The sequence below is a fragment of the Perna viridis genome, chromosome 5 (genome assembly GCF_037379345.1).
Source record: "Perna viridis isolate PV_CMFRI_1.1 ecotype Kerala chromosome 5, ASM3737934v1, whole genome shotgun sequence".
In the NCBI taxonomy this organism is placed as follows: Eukaryota; Metazoa; Mollusca; class Bivalvia; order Mytilida; family Mytilidae; genus Perna; species Perna viridis.
In genome coordinates, this window is record NC_142449.1 from 19,936,229 (window position 1) to 19,955,038 (window position 18,810).

General features: G+C 32.2%; 2 protein-coding genes across 2 annotated transcripts; both read right to left on the minus strand.

The window, feature by feature from the left end:
- Window positions 1-109: 109 nt before the first annotated feature.
- Window positions 110-4,874, minus strand: LOC148616436 (uncharacterized). Its single transcript, XM_088583489.1, has 7 exons — window positions 4,798-4,874; window positions 4,236-4,257; window positions 3,124-3,206; window positions 2,843-2,858; window positions 1,013-1,092; window positions 592-607; window positions 110-243 (listed from the first exon to the last, which is right to left on the minus strand). Exons 2-7 carry the CDS (start codon window positions 4,247-4,249, stop codon window positions 135-137), a joined length of 318 nt encoding a protein of 105 aa, XP_088439615.1. The 5' UTR covers window positions 4,250-4,257; window positions 4,798-4,874; the 3' UTR covers window positions 110-134.
- LOC148616437 (protein turtle-like) lies at window positions 4,872-6,309 on the minus strand. The gene is made up of 3 exons (XM_088583488.1): window positions 5,885-6,309; window positions 5,273-5,575; window positions 4,872-4,902 (listed from the first exon to the last, which is right to left on the minus strand). The coding sequence occupies exons 1-2, from the start codon at window positions 6,063-6,065 to the stop codon at window positions 5,337-5,339; spliced, it is 420 nt and encodes a 139-aa protein (XP_088439614.1). The 5' UTR covers window positions 6,066-6,309; the 3' UTR covers window positions 4,872-4,902; window positions 5,273-5,336.
- Window positions 6,310-18,810: the final 12,501 nt, after the last annotated feature.

Below are 18,810 nucleotides of genomic sequence, written 5' to 3' on the forward strand. Positions count from 1 at the left end.
GGCAATAAAATATGCCATCTGGTGGAGAACGACAGTCGAATCAGTATTAGGTGCAAAACAACTAGATAAAGGTAATGTTATTCCAATTATATCACCAAAACATTTTCTATGTGTCTTATATATCCTTCTCTTGCTTAAAATAAATGCGAAAAAGTGTAATTACCATTTGGTTTCTGATCCAACTCCTCGTAAACATTCGATTTGTCTTTCATCCCTAATGTATCATAGTTTTCACCTTTCATACTTGAAAGGAAAATATGCATATGTATACGTATAAGATATGATGTGATCTTAATAAAACATTGATCAATCATATAGAGCATTCTGTTTCTGTTTGTGTGTAATTTTTAAACTAACAATTTAAAAAAGGAAAGAATAAACAAGATTTTTACTCCATGTATGTAATATATTGCGCTCGTACAAAATATTCACTAGATACAGTAAGGATTTAGGAACACACAATACCTTTACATCAGTAAGGATTTGGGAACACATAATACATTTACATCAGTTAGGATTTGGGAACGCACAATACATTTACACCAGTAAGGATTACATTATACATTTACATGTTTATATCATTGTACTTACCCAACACATTCCTTATCTAAAAACAAATAAATGGAATGCCTTACACAACGATTTGTAGATTTGAATAAAAAGTGAATTGTTCAACACGAAAATAATATGCATTTATGAATTTACTGCAAGATCTTTTCTCTCTTCCGAAAAGAAAAGAATTGTCTGTTTTGTTGACAAGTTCGTGCATAAAATATATTTCGTAGTTTTCTTAACGTCCGAAACAAATACTCATTCCGAGGCATGCCATTTGCTATACTTTCAAGAAGCTTTTGATCACTGGCAGTAATTATCATTTTGTAATGGGGTAACTCAATTTTGATAGATGGTGAGCAAGGGAAAAGATTTGGTAAAGATCATACCAAAGATATCCGTGGGTGTATGTGTCCCGTGGACAAGTAGTTTAATAATGTCACCTTTCAATCGCACTTACCTCCTCTTGTCTTATGATCTAAGCCTTCATATTCACTGGTTTCATCTTTTGTTCCCAGTGTCTCGTAACTGCGTTCTTCCCTTTGTTGAAATTTAAATTACAATTAATGAACCTCTGAAACTAAGAAAACTTTTTGTTCTGTTTCTGAACCTACCTCATCGTTCTACAGACTTGTTGCCATCATTTTGGATATTGGTTTTCACAGATTCTTTAAATCAGTTTGTGTAATATGTCAAGGTGAAGAAAAACGGTCATTTCTTCTACTACAATTTGTCAATAAAGGTATAGATGCAATTCATTTGGCTAACATACTCCACCACAAAAACGTAACCAAGAGAATTCACCCATATTTCCAGGACAAATCAATTCCGCTAATTTCATATTCCTATACTTCACCTATTGCAACCATAATTGTCAACTGAAGACTTCAAGGCTTAACCACCTAACTTTTCTAGCAAAAGCCCTCCATTCAAATATAGTCCTTCCGGTCACGTCGTTAAAGGAGATTTAAGCATCATTGATAACGAATCTCTAGGTAAGGCTCTTTCCAAAGGTCCAAGTACCGTGAGAGGACCTTACAATAAATTGAAATTATAACGTTCTTATGGGTGCGGTGGAGACAAACAAAAAATGGACAAAACGAGACCAAGGAGACATTGATTATCTGTCAGAGCGGTTAAAGGCCGTGAGGTCTTTAATTTTGAAACCAATGAAAGATTAAAGTAGGTTAATGAGGGTCAATGCTACATCAGTTTTCGAAGACCCCGATGTAGCAAAAGCATTGTTTACTATACATGAAAATATGTTTTCGTACCAGTAGACAAAGCCCAGAATAACATTTTGTCTGCAAAACGTATTTCATCCAATGTTTATTATCAGAGGTAGACGTAGAAAATAATAGCGGTGATAAGACCTATACTGCCAGTACACCCTCCAAAGAAGAGATAGTGGAAAAAAATCTCTGCTATCCTCTTTTGGTCACACTACCAAAGACAAAGATTGTGATTTACCGTCTATGTCCTCAATTCCTAAACTCCACAAGAATCTAAACAAATAACGTTACATAGCTGGACCTGTAAAATGAAATACCAAACTTCTTTCAAAACTTTCAACTGTATTCTTCGTTTCCGCTATATAGATGACGCATTATCTTTAAACATCATAGTTTCGGGGATTTGATACATCGAATCTACCCCTAAGAACTTGACCAAACTGTAGGACAAACGTGATGACTTTTCATTCAGAATTGTCAACTTTTCTTTCATCGGTGGCAACATCCTTTCAGCAACTGCATATGGAGTTTTCATACCACAGCTCAAAAGTTATGCCAGAGCTTTCCATAACTACTTTTTGTATCTCGCTAGACTTCTTGCAATAAGGCTCTTGGAACAGGGTTATGTTGCTACAAGTTTAAAATTATCAGAACAGAAGTTTTATGGTCTTTATCATGAACTCGTGAATCGTTACGGTATATCCATCTGCACCATGAAAACTGATTTGTTCAACATGTCACAGTTTTCCTTTCCTATACCGTCTAGCATGGAGTCGACTTTTTATGAGTGGTTTTAGAAAAGCAGAGGACGCTTTCTCTACCGGTGTACCTTGTCCATGATCCCAGTCGTAAGTAGAGTTCAAGTTGCTCATTTACTTTTGTTATTTTGTATGTATTACTTTACTTTATAATCTTTGTTGCGTCTGTTTTCCATGCCTTGATTAAATTCTTTTGATTTCATATCACATCACATAAAACATTGAAGAATTGTTTCAGTTCCAATATTATATAGCATGTTTATAGAACAAATTAAAAATTGATATGAAATGAATACCTACAATTCAGAACATTGATCTACAAAAAATTATCAAGATTATGAGTACATCTACCAGGTAATTATTGGACGACAAATGAGCGTAAATAAACAAATACAAATGTAATCAAATACAATAATGTAGTTGGTGGAAGGTGTTTTCGAAAAGTTTCTTTTTAAGGCTAACAATTATTTGCATAAAACAACTACACAATTATGAACATTTATGTTTTTGTTCAAAAGATGTTGGGATTCAACCGCTTTTAATAACATTCAAAATTAAGTTTTGGATTGTTCTTTGTATACCTTTATCGTTATTCTCTTCGGCTATATTGTAGTACACTTCAGGATAAGACTTTCTATCGACTGATCGACTGAGTGGTGAATTCCTGTAATGCATTGTACAAGGTTTTTTTAACCATAGAAGTAGAAAAAATGTTTTATTTGTCATTAGGTCTAGTGTGTAAATCTTACCCTAACAGAGAATAACCTCTTTACTACAAAGATTCAATTATTTCCTCCTGGCAATGCACGTTGGATCCAGAATCTCAGGCTGATTCGTAAGGAATCTCGGAGCAGCAAAGGCCTCAAAAATGCAGTGTGTAGGCCGATCAGTGTATGCTCTCACGCTCATCAGCCTTGTTCTAGCTATGGATTTGATAGCCGACCGGAAAAAGGTCGTTACATTTGACAATTAACTTATTTAGGATAATGACACTCTGATATAAATCCTAGATAAAGTGGTGTCATATGCTTTGGCATTCAACCATTTTAGAGGAACAAAATCTGCACACAAATCCGTAGTGCTAGGTGGAGGTTGGACTAGGGGATAATCTCTCAATCTCGTAAACATTTTCCGATTAAACAAGAATAAGTAATTAATCAATAATTCTCGAGACTTCATGACATCAGCAGAATCCTGTCGGTGTGACTGTTGATAGCGAAATCCAATAGGAAGCTGTCATCATGAAAAGTAACTCCATTAAGGGCAGGCTTTTGGAATGTCCATACCATGTAATATAGAGGAATTCCGGCTATTCAAATCTTTAAGATAGATTCCAGAAGGTAAACGGAAACAAGAGTTGCCCAAATACATTGTACCACCTTTAGGCGAACTTTAGACGCAGAAATGAGATAAAAAGGAATTACATTGAGCGAGTTGAAAGCTTAATATAGAAGAGTGCACAGAGCTAGTCCATGCCATATGTGATTTTCGGTTTAATAAAGACTAGGTAGGTAGGTCTATGGTACATAATTTGAAGTTGTTAAAAAACAATGACTACACAGTTTATTTTATATTTTCATTGTTTAACATCTAGAGAAAGGGAGCGCAACTTGTTAAGACTAGTGAAATGATACATGTACGTATTTTGTTAATTCGTACACTATATAATACTTGATTAAACATTCTTAATCACCTTGATGTTAACATCTTTTTAGCTGTACGTTCGATGGAATATAAAAATGTGAATAAACGCATCATTAGCACAATGTATATCAAAAAGCAAAGTAGTTTTTTTTCTAATATAAACGCGTAACACGTTTTAGATTCATGGATTCATATTCATAGTACTTCTTTTTTTCTTCGTAACAACAGAGACGAAGCAATTTGATAATTAGATACGACACTTCATATTATTTGTTTGGTCTAATACAATGTATACTCTGCTTTATCATACGTGTCAGTGGGCGATAATCTTTTTTACCTATTACCCTCTCGTGAAAATCATACTTTCATTATGATAAAGTTAATAAGATAGAGATAAGAGGGAGAAAGAGAAGTTTGTTCCCACTTGAAAATATATCGCCACCCTCGTCTACGCATCATAGTAACAAACTTCTCTATCCCACTCTTAGCTACATGTTATCATAAAATGATAGCAATTATGGCATTAGGTGACATAAACAATCTCATTTGAATTGACTTATTGTCAGATATAAGGTGTAATCAATCTGCAGATTAGCAATAAATTCAATTACCATTAAATAACTTGAATGTTAGTATACCAGTGCTGATAAGAGCTACTACAATTACTAATGAAAGTCCGACGGCGACGGTACTACTGTCCACATCATATACAGAACCTCAGTTAATAGAAAATGATATAACATTTAAGTATTTACAATTGAATTATGTCAATAGTTTTATCCATGTAAAATTGGATTACACTGTTCATCTACAACATTGGTCTTAACGTTTTTTAATTGTATATATTTTTGTCGTAAATTTCCCAACAATGCGTTTCGAATTGTTAATATGAATGAATGAGTGAATCAAACAACTTTATTTTACATGTAACAAAATATCAGGGAATCAAGCAAAAAAAAGACTTGAACATTAGCAAATGACTGTACACTGTATTACTTTTATCGCCTTTGCAGTAAAATTTGCGAGACTTGTAACTTGTCAATATGTCCAATTAGTCACATAAACAATACTAAAAATTCTACTTACATTTGGTTGAAACTTTTTCTATGTCAGTCGAGGGACTCCTGCCGATTTTATTACGGGAAAAAATTCAAATTTCATATAATGTTCCAGCCTCCAGTCCTGTCAAGGTAAAAACCTTTGGTCCAACAGAAGAAATGTGATCATATTTGGTGACTTCTTTCTCATTCCACTTTTTTAAATACTTGATTCGATACTGTATTGCAAAAAGTTGTTTGTATACGCCATCGTACCCTGGTGTCCACTGTAGTGTCACTGTTGATTTTGTGACATCAATGTCAGTCACGTTATGAGGTTCATCAGGCGGACCTTCATAATACAACAACAACATTATAACCAATTATGCAAATATCAGACATATTTCAATATTCAAGATGAAATATTTTGTAAAGTTTACACAAGTGTTTGTTGTGTTTCTTTATATACAAGTACTACATAAGTAATACATGAGCAAGCAGTATTGTAAAGTTTCTGTCATTTACTTTGACCATCAATGTTTTTTTTTATCGGACATTTAGTGTCACAGCATATAAGTTTTATCATTTCTAGGGGAAATTTGGTTGCTCTTGAACATTTGAAAACTTGGCTTTACTTTATCAGACAATTCATGTTACTCACCCGAAACTTTTAAAATCACTAAATGTTCTACTGCTTCACCAACACCATTTGAAAGGCGTAATGTATAATTATTAAAGTCCTGTTCTGCTAAATTTCGTATTGTCAATGTACTTCTAAAGGCATCAACCTTTATTGTAGTACCATAAAACTTATCGGTTATAATATCAGAGACATCTAACATGGAGTATTTATTGGACTGTTTTAAAGTACTTCCACCTATTATCCATGTTGTTGTACTATATAAAAAAAAAAACAGTAATGGCGTAGATCTGTGACAACGTCATCAGAAATGCAAAAAAAAAAAAAACAAATCCGGAGTTTACAGTATACAAAATTTTAAATTAATTAGTTTGTTTAGTCTAATCAGTTCAGAAACTGACTTTGATATTTACCATCATAAATAAAGTGGTTTGTCCTGAAGGTGTTCTATACACCCTTTTCAATTGAAAGGTGTAATATTCCCGATGCTGGCTTCGATGTTTTAAAGGTTTGAAGCAAAGGGGTATAATTTTCTACAAATTTGTCATTCGAGAGATTAGTTCACTGTCAAATTGGAGCCATGGTCAGCAGTAGCCTTCAAATTAAAATATTCAATACATACATGTAAGAGCCGCAATAAGTACTTGGATATTTTACATTATTTATTTTAAGCCATTTAGGTCATTACCGAAGTGAAAATAGTTTACATTTCCAAGAAAAATGCTAAATATCTCACATTTCCCAAATGAAACCGCCAACCAGAGTGATGGATGTTGGTGGGGTGTGTCCCTATGGTAAACTTGCTTAAATGGCTTGCATTTCGTAAATACAAAAGAAAATTGACAATTGTACTATAGGCTCTCAGGGGCAGATTTGTTCACTTAGTTCTAGTGGACACTTCTGTAGCCTTGATCATTATAACTATTTTAAAACATCTATAGGTTCTATCAGAGGCTTATTTTATCTATTGAAAGTTGTTTTTCTCTTGGTTTAGACATTACTGAAGAAGTACAAATAACTATTGTTCGCCTTTTAAGTGTTATAGCTGTAACAAAATATATATATATATATATATATATATATATATATATATATATATATATATATATATATATATATATATATATATATATATATATTTATATATATTTACAGCCTAGGGATATTTTGAATACGTCAAAAGTCTTACACAAGATAGATTACAAAAAAAAAAAACAAAAAAAAAAAACAACAAAAAATATGAAGGTAAAAAAAGGTAAAAAAAAAGGACATCACATGAAAGAAACCAAAGCACTAGTAGAATAAACTACCAAAAAAAGCCGGGAAGAATACCAGATTTTGTTAAGGTCCTGGATGTATTTTATCCAAAAATAAATAAATAAATAAAAAAAAAATGGCAACATTAAGTGCAGGCAAAAGCTTTCTTGCCTAACGGCAGCTAGCTATGCGCCTGATAACAATCAACTGAGTGAACACAGTAAATAATGCGAAAATGGTGGACAGTTATCCGAAATAGTCTAGTTTAAATCAGGTAAAATCAAATCACAATAACACAATAAGACAAAGGATATTACATTACAAGTTACATACATTTAAATGTGTCAGGGTTTGATTTTTAACTTGATATAACATAGCAATAAACCTGTCGAAAATAAATAATGTCCTTCAAAAAAGTAATTGAAAAGTTATCTTTGTGTTATTTGAACGCCCTCAAATGATAGTTGTACGTTTTAGAATATCGATAAAACCGTGGTGAATCATTTGACCCAAATCCCTTGACTAGCTCTGGACAAGGAATGGTCATACGACTTCAAAGTTATGGGGACTTGTTAGGCTTTATTTATTACTTTTTTTCAATGAAAAGTTTTTCCTCACAAAAATTGTTTTATAACTGCACAGTATCACTGTTCGCCTTTTAAGGAAAATAACTCAAACAGTGTGTTCTAAAATTTGAACCAGTGGAGACTTGTGTATGCCTTACCAACAGAATCATTTCATCAGTTGAAATTCGTTTTCTCCTTATTATTTTTTTTCATATTTGTTTGCTGACTTTTCAATTTCCCGTTGTAAGGATTCTGTTGAAATTGAGATGTGTTTTCCTGTGGTCCCCACCTTCATATAAATATGTTTTTACTTCGGAATGTGGAAATATTTGTTATGAATTAATCTAAAAAATAAAAACAAAAACAAAAACAAAAAAAACAAAAAAAAAAACGTGTAACCGTATGATTTATATTTACAGTACCTTGACTGATTATATATCCCAATCCTTGCTGATCCAAATTTCCTTCTTCATCCTGGATACCATTACTGGCTGTACAAACATACTTTCCTGTGTCCTGGTATCTGTCCTCTTCAGAGTGGAGAGGAAGAACCAGAGTACTACCACCATCAAATACACGAATAAGTTCTCCATACACAGACTTATGCTGCCATCTAGAGAAAGAGCTTAGAGGATTACCATCTACAACACATCGTATCTCTCGTGATGACTGAGGCAGAGTTAAAGTTTTGTTCTGGACTGATATATCTGGTGCGTCTGAAACATAACTAAAATTTGTAATAGATTGTTGTTGCTTGACTCATTGAAAAAATACTTTACTTTGATAAGTTTTCTTACAGGAAGCAATTCAAATGATATGGAATGTAATTGTTTATTAAAAGAAAAAGAAAACTAATTTGACTTTAAATACAAGGAGTATTAAATACTCTGAAAAAAAATTAAAGTATAAGTAATCTAGGATTTTTGATCCTCTTCTTAATGTAAAATTTATTTTTTTCAGTGGAATTTACAAGCAATAGAAACAATAAATTCACTAAACAAATAATAAAAAGGAATGTCGTTATTCGACTGTTTTGTAGTATTAACTTACACTTGGCATTAACAGTTGTCGAGTTCTGTACATAGTTGTATCCTGATGCTGTATTTTTAAATCCACATTCAATAAGTTTTTAGTTGTAGTTATGGTCTCTAAGAAAATATATAAATAACATGTATATTTTTATAACATGTATTTAGATAAATAATGAGATAGATATAGATGGACATAAACATATGTACCTGAATATTATATTGTTAACGCTATATTCAGTTATACAGCATGCACTAATGTTTACGCTCAAGATTTACTTACTCAGGTAATGAAAGCTATTTTTAAATAGCCTACTTGGCCGTGTGATCTTTAGCGTTGGACTTAAATCAGCGCTGAGGGATCGGCCAAATTACACCGCAAATTTGCAACCTGGCATCGATTCCAGAATTGGGGTGTAGCTTATATATTTGCAAATGAGGTGCAGATCCTCCTCTGTCTTACCCGATGCCATCAGAAATCGGAGAATCTCTGAGAGTGAAATTACACTCCAATTGAACATTCCTTTAATCACTTTTATTTGTGTAATTAAGGGCGGTTTTTACTACAATACTTCCAGAAAAAACAGAAAACAATTCACCAATCTGTTGTATTCGTGTATGTAACACTATAGTACCTAGCCTTGCTTACACATTACATTACAATAAACGTACGCAAAGTTCCCGAAAAAAAAAAAAAAACAATAAACTAAATACCAGTCTAGTTACATCGTTTATGTCGATAAATAAGTTTTATTTTCTTATAGATGATTTTTAACTTTGTAGCTTATACTAGACACTAAACATTTGAATACCTCCAGAATCTGTTTTAAGGTTTGCAGAAAGAACTCGGCGGCATACACACAAAAAAAAAGAAAAAAAAAGATAATGTTATGCTACAAATGTGTCATTTGTGCTCTGCTTCGTGGCTTAGAGCACCGATCTTTAAAAGGAAAAAAAATGCATTCGCCATTCAATAATAGTCTTTAACCAGACTAACCAGAAGGGGCAAGTTTGTAACGAATTGCTACTTTATAACCCCGTGAAGATAAAATATTTCGGTTATAAGATAAGATTTGGCACTACATGTACTTTTACATGTAAAATCTGACCTTTTTTCGTCTGTTTTTATTTATTTTTCTTTTCGTTAAAGGAAGACAACGATAATCCTTAGAGTCACATCAAAACTACCAAAGAGTTAAGTAACTTTGTACAAATACTGCTGCGTAAAATGATGCTACATAATTGAAAGTCTATTTTGATACATGTAATTAGTTAACAAAGTAAACAACACTTTTTTAAGTAGGATAATGATAGGAAGCATAATTTAACATGCCATTAAGATCTTAACATCTGTTTTGGTTATTCCCTCTGCGGGACTTGAACACGTTCCGCTGTGACATTTATGGTAACACCGCATGCACAAAGTTCATCGCTCTTGAAAACTTGGCCAACTTTTCGCTACCCTACTCCAAAAAGTTTCAACGATGTCAAAACTGTCAAATTTTTGAAGCAATTTTTGTTCTCTCGTCAAGACTCTCATCCGATTCATAATCAATTCAAGTCCAAAATAAATTTGGTAAAATAGATATTACACCATCGAAACAGCTGGTACTGCAATTATTCCGACAGATCAGGCATTCCAAACAAAATGATGGTTTAAATCTAGGTTTAACAGCTACACTTCGCCGTGAATATATCAGTGGTGAATATAAATTGCGTCATAATCGGTAAATCCAGCAGTCATAGCACAAAATATAGCTTTCGCTGCATGGCCGGGTCATTCCTCCTTGTAGGAAAAGACTAGAGTTGTAACTTAGTACGTGATGTTTATTAGTACGGGATAGATAATCAGGATGTTGTTATGTAAAATAGAGGATCAAATAAACGATACATGTCACAAAAAGAAAAAAAAAAAAAAAAAAAAAAAAACAGTATTATAGATACGTCACAGAATGTGACGACTCTATTCGCTCTATTCCAAAGATGTTAGAACTGTCAAGTTTGCGAAGCAAAAGTTTGTTGATCCCGCTGAGGGACTCAAACTCGTACCGCCGTGATTTAATTATTATATAGTAAGTGTCTACATAAATCAACTAATTTAGAAAGCTTTTAGGTGGCTTTGTTTGCCTTATCGACTTTTGCGTGTCATCTTACGGGCAGAATATTTTTTTCATGTAATTGAATAATGTCAAAGGTAATACATACTCCGTACAGGTATACTTGTGAATATCGATGAAGTGTTACGAAGATCATTGAAATGTTCTAAGGTAAAGGGTTTACGTGGTATTTTGCTAGAAAATGCGATTTTATCCCAACGCTCAGCAACTTACACAAAACAATATCAATTCTTGGTTACGGTGACTGCTCCAGCGGTCTACAATCGGCACAATGACTTCATGGCCGATATATGTCGTCGGTGCGATCGAACTCATATACCAAAGATGTTCCCCTTCTTATTGAACTCTCAAAAAAAGTTAGGACGATATATTGCAAACAATTGCTGTAGAAAATGTTCATAAGTCTTCTTTTCGGGCTTGTGCTGCGTGTTTCTTTGTAAACTTTGTCTAGTGGTTCTCTTGGTTTGTTTTAGCGTTTTTTGATTGCAAATGATCCACTATTTGAGTATCATGCTACTGTTGAGAGCACGTGTACTGCATATCGAAATTTGTAATGGGAACAAACTGTGCTCCTTAACTTACTGACATATTCCTTCACTCTTATGAGGCTGACTTTATAGCTGCTCTGATCAGAAAGAAAGAATATCGTTTGGCTACATCCTTCAATCTCAGTTTCGGCTATATCGATGACGTTTTATCTTTTAACAATCATTATTTCGGGGATTTGATACATCGCATCTACCCAACAGAACTTGAGATAAAGGATACTACAGATACTGTGAAGTTAGCCTCATATCTTGACCTACACTTAGAAATCGATGGAAAAGGAAAACTTTTGACCAAAATTTACGACAAATGTGATAACTTTTTATTCAAAATTGTTATTTTTCTTTTCATCTGTGGTAACATCCCTTCGGCACCTGCGTATGGAGTGTTCATATCACAACTCATACGTTATGCCAGAGCTTGCCAAAACTGCGCAGACTTTTTGTGTCGCGCTAGAACTCTAAACAAATAGGCTTCTGGAACAGGGTTATGTTGCTACAAGATTGAAGTCATCACTATAGAAGTCTTATGGTCGTCCTCATGAACTCGTGGATCGTTATGGTGTATCCATCTGCACCATGAAAACTGATTTTTTCAAAGGGTCATAGTTTTCGTTTCCTCTCTTGTCTACCACGTACTTGACTTTTTATGAGCAACTCGGCGGGTGTTTCTATAAAAGCAGACGACGCTTACCCTACTGGTGCACCTGGTCCATGCTCCCAGTTTTTAGTGGAGTCAGAGTTGCTCATTTACTTTTGTTATTTTGTATGTATGATTTGAATTACTGATATATGTTATATAAATATAACAAATTTTAGTATGTTGTAAATGCGCGTCTCTTGGTGCTTGTGAATGTCAAATTGAAATTAATAGACTATACATACTTAGTTTCCTCATGTTGTAGTACGTTCTGAATGAAGTGTGCTTCATAGGGGTGATGGAAACATCCCCCCACATAGAGATTAACATTAAGTACCCCAATTACAACATGAATCCCACAAACTGTAGAAATGTGTTGTCATGCTTAAATCAAATATAATCATAACATTAATGTATGTATATTTATTGTTTTTGATATAAACTAAGTACATTACTATTTACAGATTATGACTATTTATTTATTGTGGGTACAATATAAAGAGTTAAAACGAAATGTTGGTATGATTTAATTTAGGAAAAGAAATGTCGATATTTTGTTTTATATTCAAAAGTTTCTTTTTTTCAAATTTAATACCCGATTAATAGCAAGTCTTGCCTTAATTTTAATTGGAAGCAACGCAACAATAAGGAGAGGTATCATTCGTATAATTTGCCAATTGTATAGTAATAGTACGTTAATGTGTCTTTAAAATTGTATATGCTTTAATTTAAATTGTGATCTACAGAACGTAACAAAAAGGAATTGCGCTCAATCACATATCAAAACGATTTTTGATTGTACATTAGGTATTCAGTCTGGTATCTTCATTCATACAAAAGGAAGAAATCGATTTATTTGTAGATGGTTATTATACTAGATATATTTAACATTAACATCAGACAAACGACCTTGGTTCATTAAAATACTTTTATCAAATTAATATATGTAAACAAAACAAAACAATACACTCTGTTAAAATGAATACACAATACGGATATATTTATGAAAACTTGGGTTAAAATGGTAGAGATAAAACCAACACTTCCACATGAGGAAATAATTTACACTTAAGTTAATTGTCTTTCCTTCCTCCCCACTATCTTCAATAGGTTTTTATCTTCGATGAATACTTAAACAACAAGATGTTGTACATGCCGATCTTTTTTTTCAAATACAAATTTTGAGAATAAATCACACTAAACGATGGTTAATGATATTGCTGTATTATGGCTCCAAACTGATATTGTGAAAACTTAAGTAGCAGTCCGCAATAGAATAATGCAATGGATGATTTATCGATATCAGATATTTGAACCAAATTGACTTTCAATATGTTGCATTTAAAATAAAAATAAATTAAATTAAGTTACCATAGCAACGACCAATCCTTAGCAACTACCAATTTTGGGACTAAAACTACGAAAACATCACATTTTGAATGTAATTTTTTTTTATTTAATGGTGGAAATTGTCAAACAACAAAGTTACATATTTTTATTTTTGATATTTTTCAGTGGAGAGCAGCTGCCACACATCCAAGCATACATTTGGATTATATCTTTCTCTTCTTGGCAAAACGGATCTGACCATAGCATATTTTCGTTTATTTCAAATCGTCAAAAAGTATATTGGTTGCTATGGTAACCAAATCTAAACCAATCCGATTGCTTTATACTTTATTGTAAATTGTTATCCATAAGACACATTTCATTATTATAAATATTTAGTTTGACAAATTTCCACTATTATAAATAAAAATTACATTAAAAATGTGACATATTTGTGATTATTAGGTCCTAAATTGGTAGACGCTATGGAAGGGTGAAAACATTTTTCTTTATTTTTCATTTTATTTGTTTTTTTTTCCAATATATCCAAGTGATTTGAAGTAAATTTTGATCAAATATTTGATATCAATAAAACACTTACAGTAAAAATTGCATGATTCTCAGGCAGACTGCTACGTAACCTAATAACGGGATACTTTACCATGTATTACGGCAAACATATATCTACAATTATATTATCCAACTAGTGAAAACCACAGTTATCATTTGTTGCTTTTTTAAGTTTTGATAACAGGAAGTAATTTTTTAAGTGTAAAGCAGTTAACACCTAAGTGATAAAGTTCCAATCTATAGACAGGTCACTGCAGATAATTTCATGACAATTTGTAGAAATTATGGCACTTAAACAAGCAAATTCAACAATATCCGAAAAAAGAACATTTTTGTTTCAAATCCTTACAATATGGAGATCCATTAAAAAAAGATGGATATACTTCTTTATCCTGTCATGCAAATCTGTACCTATGATCTAAGTAATAAAGAAATATATCAGCTGACATTACAAATTTTGGGTTCCTTCCCAAAATTAACTGTCAATTTTTTTTTAATTAACTTTAAAATGACAGGAAAAGGAAGCAGGCATCATAATGTTGTAAACAAAATTTAATTGAAAATAAGTGTACATTTTCCTGCTCATTTATTTATGATTTTAATTCTTAATGTTCGTGTGATTTTTTTGTATTTTTGAAAATCAGCCAGTTGGTGCAGAGGAGAAAACCATATCTGGCGATGTCCTGAATTTTTCCGGGTATAGCATAAAACATACATTTTACACTTCCTTACCTTCACAAGTATTGCATCTATTTATGTACGAATGCTCTACTACCCGAAATCAATATTTCCACCAAGTTCAGTTTCACTTTAAAGTATTACGAAATTAGGCTTGGTCAATTTAATGTACATAACACTGCACCTAAATTGCATCTGTACAATGACACCTTAAAGAGAAATATTTTTGAGATGTATTTAATAGTTTTGTACTTTTTGTTAAAGCTTTGTATATCAGATTACAAAAATACAAAAAAACAATGTTGAAATTGGAGAATAGATATTGATTCAAGAGGCAATATGATACTTGCTTACCTCCATCCAAATCAGGTCATTTCTAGCTTACATTTAGCTGTAGGTATGTACTTCATAAATAGTTATATTTGCAACTGAAGGAAAAGTACAAACACATTTCAAAGAAAATATGGTATCCAGTCAACACTTGTATATATTATTTATGTTGAATTGTAGACCAACAGTTTGTTTTTCTACCCGAAGTATGGCATTTAAGGCAAAATGTATAAACAAATCCTGTATTGTTTCCAACATCCTAAGGCTGTACACTTACAGACTGATTCAGAATTTCTATGCGCCTTTATATTTCTTAATTGAGCATTAACAATCTGTTCGGTCGAATAATTTATGTAATTTAATTATATAATATAATTTGTTTTTGTTAAATTGATACTACATGTGCAGTAAAAATACAAACTATCACCGAGGGAATTTTCGTGACGTCACATTTCCCGTATTTGCTAATCATGAAATTTGGCTGCTAAAGACTTCCTCAAACTGATTTAAAAAGTATGTGAACATAATTTATAATTTCTTACTCATTTTACTATAAAATACTTATATTGGTTTCTTTGATATAAATGATACTGTGTTCTTAATGTAGGGTGAGTGAAAATTATCTTATAGTTCAACTACATATATAGATCACTGCAGATAACTTCATGACAATTTGTGGAAATAGAGCTAGTTTGAGATACTTGCATACGCAAATCCGACTATTTTGTTTGTCTAAAAATATGTAAAAAATGTAAGTTACTTACATATTAGTGTCACTCATTGAAAGCGGAATATGAAGCATCTAATAACTGAGTGGGCAGGACAGGAACACTGAGTTTTACCAAATGTTGTCTTACCTTTGACCAAGATTGAATTAAAGATGAGGCACACTGTATTTGTGAAGAGGTTTGAAGCAATCGTGTCCTTTTTTTCAATAAGTTTTTGATCTATATTTTAGCTAAACTAAATCAGAAGCGAAAATTAATAATACAAATTATATATCAATCGGCATGCCTGAAATCACAGGCATAGTTGTGGATGAGATGTGCATGTCAGACTATTTTGCACAAGTGGATATTGCTGCATACACTTTACTTTTAGTTTCATCCGCAATTTTGGATGGTGTTGTAGTTAGGCCAATATAGATTTTAAAAAAGCCAATATCACTTATTGGACAGGTAAAAGCCTTATTAGACGGTGAAATCTCGTATTAATGCACTTTTTATTTTGTATTGTATTAGTTGTTTTGATCAAATTTAAGCTAGTATTCAAATGTTAGTCAATAATTGTTAATTCATAACGAGTAGGGTTTTTTACAGTTCATGAGATGTTATGCAAAATATAAATATTTGGTAGAAAAACAGTGCAGAACAAAACAAATCAACACAATTTTAGTAGATTTGAAATGCACTGAACATCTTTATTACAGAATATATGTACAAAAAAAAAGCACACAATTTATCAGCAAGATATCTACTTTAGCATTCCAATTCTTTCACACTAGTGAACATCTGTGTACACTCAACCAATTCTTGGACTTGTACAATTTAAACAATATTGTTGTTTTCATTGTTCATAAAAAGGCATTTACATTTTGACAAAAATGTTTATTTCCAATGGGAACATGCCTTTGTATTGTAGGGAATTTGTGTACCTATAAGAAAGATCAGCATTTAGTATTTTTCCATAATTTCAATCTATTAACATGAAAGAGAGACAAAAAATATAAACTTAGTATTCCTTAGACTTTAATAACCTGAGCTCGAGTGCATGGATATGTTTGACATTTTCATACAAAAATTTAACAACAACAAAATTGTTTATCAATTTGCAGAAACTTTCTAATTGTAAATGTGTGGATTGTAAGACAAAGTTGCCATTCAAAAAGTGAAGCTAATTAGTTTCTGTGTAAAAAATCCGTTTTCTTAAAATAAACTGAAAAATACGGGCATGTGAAAGATAGGGCATTGATCGCTGTTTATTAGTACTTCATACATGTTTAAATTAGGCATCGGCTGCTCGTTCACGCTTTTGTGGACGGGGAGCCACTAGAGGCTAGTCGTCCACTCATCCAGTTTGAGTCAATAACACACCGAACCATGACAGAAACGGTTCATTTACGTTAGTAATTGTGGAAATTGTGAGAAATTCTTTTTATTTACAAACTGATACAAATACAATTTAAATTGTAACTGACGTAACAAAAAACGATTAAAAGTCAATCAGAAATAATACAAAATACACATAACAAATTCGAAAGACTATTTCAAACAAAATTTGCACATCGATAATGATTGTTTTGTCACATGATTAAGTACGGCACATTTTAAATCATAATTCTGCCATTCCACACGGCAGATGTGAAACATGTCCATTCACACTGACCCTCCTTTGTGGAAGCTAAACTTTTTAGAACATTCCATTTTTTTTTAAACGTGGGATATTTATATTTTCGGCGTATGTCTATTTTCCACGTCTAGTCCTTGTCTCTGGATTACATTATTTTAATTTCTGCTATAACCTTGGTTCCCTTGATTACTCTTTGAACACATAATATCCTGATACCTTATCTCTTTAACCTATCATATTTTTCTATTTGGGAGCAGTTCAAGTGTCAAGTGCCAATCTGAATGAATATCAGGTAGAAAGTTAATGATTTGGTTGGAAAAAAGATACCGTATACTTATTGATATGATAAAAATAAACAGCATTGCTATGAAAACTTGCTCTTCCCTAATTAATTTGGCAAAGATCTTGAATTAAAAAAGCATTACCTTTTCTTTATAGACCTTTTTCTTTTTATAGTTTTACTTTTTGTCTTGATAAAACCGTACTAGTATTTCAAAGCTTCATGACATATATTAAACATTTTTTCTTAACATTCAATTCCGATCATTAGTGCCATAAACAAGCATTTCATCAAGGTCCTTGATTGCCTTTCCAACGAATACTTAAATTCAGAAATCATTGTATGATTTACAATTTAAAAAAAAATGGCAGAAAATGATATCTATATAGTAAAAAAATAACGGTCAACTCGGTAGGTCATGGTGAAAACTGTTGAGATGTGGTGCGACGGTCTTCGTCTTTAGACAGCATATACTTATTCATATAATGTCTGTATGAGTCGATTATATATAACAAGAAAACTGGCATTTTGTAAACAAAAATGCTTTTAGCCCAAGAGCTTAGAGCGTCCACATTGTACACCTCCCACTCATCAACTTCATGATAATTTTCAGGTACTTATATACCTCCCAATAAAGAATTTGTCTTTAAAGGGTATTCGTAGATTCTTTTCTCAGTATGAGCTTATCTTTGTACCCCACTGGGTCAAAAACTCGATTTATTTTATTGCCAAATGCCTTCAGTGGTATCACAAAAGTTGCTACAACACTTATGGTTATTGAGTTTTATAGTTCTAAATTAAGATGATTGAATTTTCAAAAGTTTTGAACTTATGGTATGTTTGAATTCCTAATTACGATATAATTTTAAAACAATTTTCACCAATCTGATCTCCCCGATACACAATACAAATGAATTTGCTTGCTGAGTCTAATTGTATAATATACAAGTTGTATAATTCATTAAAGAACATGTTGTTTTCCCAATCAACGAACGTCACTCATTTTAAACCCTCTCTAATTTTTGAAAGATGCCTTAAACAACAGCCTATCCGACTTTCTACAAAATACGATGCCGGATAGCTTTTTCCAGTGCACCCATTCCTTGTTAACACATTCTTGTTGGTTTTGTCCACTTTTTTCCAAGTGTTGATCGTTATTTTTATCATTATTATTATTATTTGTTTTATATTTAGACAGCTCAAGTAATTACAATAATACAATTCGATTTCAAATTTAAAGTACTTGTTTTGAAAAACA